This window comes from Tupaia chinensis, unplaced genomic scaffold (assembly GCF_000334495.1).
Source record: "Tupaia chinensis unplaced genomic scaffold, TupChi_1.0 Scaffold150288_1, whole genome shotgun sequence".
NCBI lineage: Eukaryota > Metazoa > Chordata > Mammalia > Scandentia > Tupaiidae > Tupaia > Tupaia belangeri.
Window position 1 is genome coordinate 807831 of NW_006210128.1, and position 6589 is coordinate 814419.

Consider the following 6589-nt stretch of genomic DNA (forward strand, 5'->3'; position numbering starts at 1 on the left):
TCCAGCAACATAGCCATTACGCTAACTGCTGGTTCCCCTCCCCCATGCTTTCTGAGAAGTGTAGATCTGAACCAAGTTGATAATGACAGAAAGGAAACCTCAGTGTGGAGGCCTGGAGATGGAAGTCCGGCAGCTTCTCAGTCTTTCAGATAATCAGGAGGTAACTGTGCATCATGGTGATTGGCCATGGTCTTGACCGCTAGGTGAGGTCTCATGGAAAGTGAACACGACTAAGGCCAAAGGCTGAAAGAGAGTATGAACAGGGACTGTGATACTCAGTGGTGGTGTGACTCAATTAAAGCAGCAAGTATAAGCCATTTGTTTAAGGGGAAAATGGCTACAAATGGGAGGAGAGAGAAACAGTAGCTAGAGAGAGATTTGGGATGGAAGAAGACACCTAAAACCAATCTGCTTTCTGTCTTGGAAGACCAGGTAGTGCCATTACTGAGACTGGGGAGCGGAGCAAGGCGGGAGCTCTGGGGAGGAATCCACACCTGTAAGGACGTCCCGCATCTGATGACAAGGTCCACTGGACGATGCATGGGATGGCTCTGTCCTCCTGGCATCCAGATTCGTGGCTATGCCATGGAGACTGGGAATTCCCCCAGGACCCTTGGCTAACTGGTCTTAAGAGCTACCAGACTTAGTGCTGATGGGAGTAAGTTAGTGCTCTAGAAATTAATAAAAATTAAAGCATCTCTTACTTAACAAGTTAGTGAGTGTGGCAAGAACAAACAAGAGAGAAATAAATTCATTCTGCTTTGAGCTACTGAAAACCCACAGGCTGAGGGGGAAGGGCTGTTGAACAAGGACACGAAGAGCGGGCATGGCTGCCTAGGACCTTTTTTTTTTTTAAGAATTATTTTATTTAACTTTATTTATTTATTTTAATTTGACCAGGGAGACACACACAGAGAGAGGGAGAGAGAGAGAGCAAGCAAGCCACCAGGTCCAGGACTCGAACCGCGGTCAGCCATGTGGGAGTCCAGCATCCTTAACCACCACCTGCCGGTCCCTGGACCTTTTACTTAGCAACTGTGTATTGAGCACCTGTCACATATATCAGCTCTAGTCTTGGCACTAGAGATACAAGTAGGTTTCAGAAATTGTTCTAGGGTTGACAGCTGAGGGTGACTACCCAACTTGAGCAGATCTGAGGTAGATCTTGAGACAGGTCTCTACTGGGAGCATCACTCCTATTTCCCACACCTCAGCCATTCACTTTGTCTCTCCGTACTGTTCTTTTGATAACTCATTCTCCTTTTTTCTACTTCCAGATGACGGATAGGGTTGACTGGTTACAAAGCCAAAATGGAGTATGCAAAGTTGATGTCTATTCACCGGGAGACAACCAACCCCATGACTGGAAAATAGTAAGGATCAGCCTCTTTATAAACACTGCCTTGGGAACGTGTGGGGTGTCATTAAGAGTAGCCTTATTTCCCCCACCATACCATCACCACCCACCTCTTGTTTTTGAAGGTGAGAATCTTGGTAGAAAATCAACAATGAGTTCCTACAGAGAAAAAAAAAAATTCCATCTATGATTTTTTGGGAAAATGCTTATCACTTGAGCATCCCTACTTTGAAAACTGAAAATCTGAACTGCTCTAAAATGAGACTTTTTAAAAGTATCTGTCAAGATTGGGGCTGGCAAGTGGCGTGGTGGCTAAGGGTGCTGGACTTCCACATGGCTGTCCATGGTTCAAGAACCGGACCTGGTGGCTTGCTTTCTCACTTTTTTTCTCTCTCTCTAGTCAAATTTAAAAATTAATAAATAAATAAAGCTAAATAAAATAATTATTTTAAAAAAAGGATCAATATGATGCCAGAAATGGAAAATTCCATACCTGACCTCATATGATAGGTTACAGTCAAAACAAAATATTGTATACAATTACCTTTAGGCTGTGTGTATAATGTACATGTGAAACATGTATTTTGTGGTTAGACTTGGGTCACATCCCAAGCTGGCTTATGTATGGGCAAATAATCCAAAATTTGAAAAAAAAAAATCCAAATCTGAAACACTTTTGGTCCCAAACATTCAGATAAGGGATATTTAATCTGTATAGTACAGCTGCAAAATTTGGTTTAATTTTCAAAGAGATGAGGAATAGGAAAAAAAAAAAGTCTCCAAGGCTCATTCAGAAAAGATTTTCTGAAACAGAATGCTTTAAGATTCTCAGAACTATGAGCCCTCATCTCAGGAACACTCATTCTGCCATCATCATTCAACACACATTTATTAACTACTTGGTACCGGGCACTGTATCAGTCAGGCTCTCGTCAGACCAGAGAGACCACACCAGTAAATGAATGTCTGAAAACTGTGTACTAGTAAAAGGTAGTTAACTACAGAAATGCATAAAAAGGACTCTGAGAGTCTCAGAAATAACAAACGCAGAAGCAGCTGGTCCACCCAGGCTGAGAAAGTGACAAAGGAGAAACCTCCTCTGTCAAGGTTGCTTCTGGAAGCTTGCCAGGGGATGCAGATGGAGCAGAGAAAGCCCTTCCTCCTGCTGTGACCACACAGTGCCTCTCCAGCGCCCCCTAGTGACAAAGCCCAGGGGGAAATGTTGACAGTCCCCCTGTCAACATCACAAAGCAAGGCAAAGAAGAGTGGATTGGAAGTGAGAGAAAATAAGTGGGTGATTGGCACAGACACTGTGTTGGGTACTGGGGTCAGATATATAAAAATAGATCAGAACTCTCTCCTCTTAAGGACCTAGTAATCTAATCACTATTGCCCTTCGTACAGTAGGGGTAATGTCTATGCAACACCTATTTGCATATAATGCTACATCACCCTTCTGTTTGTCCAACATCTACTTAGTCTGTCTCCACACAGCCTAAAAAGAAAACACTGATAAATTTACATAAGACATTAGGGCATACGGATAATGAATATTCAATTACTGTTGAGTAAGGACCAACCAAAACTACTCCTACTAGGTATTTTTTATTTTACACCTACCATTTCATTTAGAAAAGCAAAAGGTAGATTAACTTCAATGCTCAATCAAATGAACAAAGTTCCTTGACTTTTCATTAAGCAAGAGGCACTCTGAGGAATGTAATTTTTTTTAAAAAAAGTAATTTCTGCCCATGGGCCCTACCATTCATTGTGAAAATATAAATATAATTTAAAAACTCTAAATAATTGTGGATTTTAATAAAAAGCATCTTGTGATGATTTGCCAAATAGATCATCTGGGAAATAACTGCTATAGGTGTTGAAAGAATGGATCATTTTAAAATCCTAGAGGGTCAGAAGACATCTTATACGGTGTGTTTAATTGAGTTGGAGGTGGAGAAGAGAAATAAGACAAAGAAGCATACGAGGGGACTTCAACATTTTCATGGAAAAATGGAATTAAAGTACTTTTTCATTTTGGCACACTTTTTTTTGAATCCATGCATTTTTTTTATAGTATGCATTCTCCATGAGCTTTATGAACACTCCTCATATTTAAGTTGACTTAAAACTAAGTCTCTAAAGCAGATGGCAAAGCAGAGAAAATTAGACTCGTTATTCTTCTTTATGGGCATGAAAATTGACACTGGCCTTAAGAAAAACTGAGAGGTTATTTAGCATCCTTTTTTACCAACGGAGAGAGATTGTTAAGAAGCAAAGGGATTTGGAGATGGCTAGTCATAGAATAGTCAATTGTTTCATTGGTAGAAATGAAATTGTGGGTAGTCTTTCAGACAGTCACTATGGTTTGACCAACTATTTTGCAAAATTCTTGTAGATCATTTGGGATAATGAACATAGAGTGCCCATTAGACTTAAGGAAACAAATCAGGCCAGTCGGTGGCATGCTGGTTACTGTGCCTGGATCCCACATGGCTGACAGAGTGGTTTGAGTCCTAGGTCCTGCCCTCCTCCTGGCGGCTTGGAAACCATGCCAGGTGCCTGTGTGTGTGTGCCCAAAATCTCAAGAGGAGAATGGAGGAGAAGGGATTGCAGTGTAGCCAGCTCCCCCAGGAGGTGATTTTTCACCCCCCCCTTCTGTCTCTGGCAACTAAAGAAAGAAGAAAGGAAGGAAGGAAGGAAGGAAGGAAGGAAGGAAGGAAGGAAGGAAGGAAGGAATGAAGGAAGGAGTAAACAGTATAAACTCAGCAAGATAACAAAGAGTCTGGGGACCAGCAGGTGGCATGGTGGTTGGGGGCACTGGACTCCCACATAGCCGACTGTGGTTCAAGTCCCAGACCTGGTGGCTTGCTTTCTCACTTTCTCTTTCTCTCTCTTTCTGTCCCTCGCTGGTCAAATTAAAATAAACAAATGAATAAACGAATAAACTTAAATGAGATAATTTTTAAAAACTGTTAATAAAAAGATAACACAGAGTCTGTGGACTCTGTTGTAAAGCTCTATGCTTATGCCTTTTTATTTTTCTTTAGTATTCGGTGGGAAGAATGAAGAATGAAAGAATAAATCCCACACCTGCATTATTTGGGATTGTTGGAAAATTCATGATGCATTTTTTCATAGAAAACCAGAAAAAATATGCCATGACTTTTCCAACAGCCCGATAATAAGGCTTTCCTGTACCTGTTACAGCCCGGTTATGAAAACATGCCTGTTGCAGGTTTGTGTGCCTATCTGTAAATAACTAGGGAGTACTAATGTATACTTTTGGAAAAAAATTATGCCATCTGCTGGTCCCTGGATAGGCCTTCTTAAATTTGATTTACTGGAAACTTTTGGAAGGAAGCTCAGACTGGACTCTCCAAGACCTCTGTTATCTGCTATGGAGAGATTAAGACGCCACATCCAAGAACTCTCTATACCAGGTTTCACCTGCAGTCCCTAGAAAAATAAGCATGTGCAGAATTGTCAGAAACAATGATTCTGGGACCAGCAGTTAGCGTAATGGCCATGTCGCTGGACTCCCACGTAGCCGACCGCGGTTCAAGTCCCGGACCTGGTGGCTTAAACTCACGCCGAGCGCGTGTGCATGCATGCCCAAGACCCCGAGAGGAGAATGGAGGAGAAGGGATTGCGGCGTGGCCATCTCCCCTGGGGGGTGATTTCTCGTTTTCTGTCTCTATGCCTCTCTCTCTCTGTCTGGCGAGCGTACGCGCCCTATAGCGAAGACCTCTCAAAAAAGAAAGAAAGAAAGAAAAAGAAACAATGACTCCTACTGTATTAACTATTTACATTAATCATAACTTTTTTTCTTGGAGAGGTTTTTGCTATAGGGCGCGTGCGCTCGCCAGACAGAGAGAGAGAGGCATAGAGACAGAAAACGAGAAATCACCCCCCAGGGGAGATGGCCACGCCGCAATCCCTTCTCCTCCGTTCTCCTCTCAGAGTCTTGGGCACGCACTCACACATGCCTGGCATGAGTTTAAGCCACCGGGTCCGGGACACGAACCACAGTCGACTACTGGGAGTTCAGCCACATAGCCATTACACTAACTGCTGGTCCCAGGAAAATATTATTTTTTTGAGAGAGAGAGAGAGATTTTTGCTATAGGGCTGGAGAGACAGATAGAGAGAAAGCTAGAAATCAGGCTCCAGGCGGATGGTGACACAGCAATCCCTTTGCCACATTCTTGTCTTGGGATCTTGGACACTCACATACATGTGCCTGGCATGAGTTTTTTTAGGTCACCAGTTTGGGACTCAAATCACAGTCAATTATGTGGGAGTCCAGTGATATAACCATTACACTATCTCCTGACTCCAAGAAAAATATTCTTAAAGTCTCAAGACACCTGACAGATTGAAAGCCCATTATAAAAGTGAGCAAAGGAAATAAACCAAGAATTCACAATGATAAATATAAAAAATGAACAATTTTTAGAGATAAAATGGTAATGTTCTTTAATACAAGATATTAAATACAAAACTTTTTTTTAGAGAGGTTTTTGCTATAGGGTGTGTGCAACCACGGTCAGCCATGTGGGAGTCTAGCGCCTTAACCAGTATGCCACCTGCTGGCCCCTCTGCCCAGTATTAAAGTACATAAAGATGTTGGAAATTTATCATCAAACTGACATACTATAAAACATATTAAGTGTTGAAATGAAGTTTGTCAGAATAAATATTTACTTTTTTAAAACATGAATTATGGAGCCAGCAGTTAGCGTAATGGCTATGTCGCTGGACTCCCACGTAGTCGACCGCGGTTCGTGTCCCGGACCCGGTGGCTTAAAACTCACACCGGGCGCGTCCATGTGGGAGTCTAGCGCCTTAACCAGTATGCCACCTGCTGGCCCCTCTGCCCAGTATTAAAGTACATAAAGATGTTGGAAATTTATCATCAAACTGACATACCATAAAACATATTAAGTGTTGAAATGAAGTTTGTCAGAATAAATATTTACATTTTTAAAACATGAATTTACATTTTCCATAATCTTAAATGTTAAGTAGAAGTAATGTTAGCTTATTGGTTTGGAAGCTTATAAAGAGCATATTAAAGTATAAAAGAATGTGCACTTGCATTATACTTAACACTGGTGAGTCAGAAAAGGTATGTTTTACTAAACCAAAATTATTAACTAGTTTTGTTAGCCAAAGATTTACCTAACATATGAGAACTGGGATTAGATGCTACAAAAAGACTTCTTTCAC

General features: G+C 41.5%; 1 protein-coding gene across 2 annotated transcripts in view; it reads left to right on the forward strand.

The window, feature by feature from the left end:
• Positions 1-6589, forward strand: part of AKAP3 (A-kinase anchoring protein 3) — a 39640-nt gene that overhangs the window by 7471 nt on the left and 25580 nt on the right. For both annotated transcript variants that reach the window (XM_006172025.2, XM_006172026.2), the window contains exon 3: positions 1278-1373. In XM_006172025.2, the coding sequence (XP_006172087.1) occupies positions 1278-1373 (96 nt within the window). The remainder of the gene's footprint in view (positions 1-1277; positions 1374-6589) is intronic.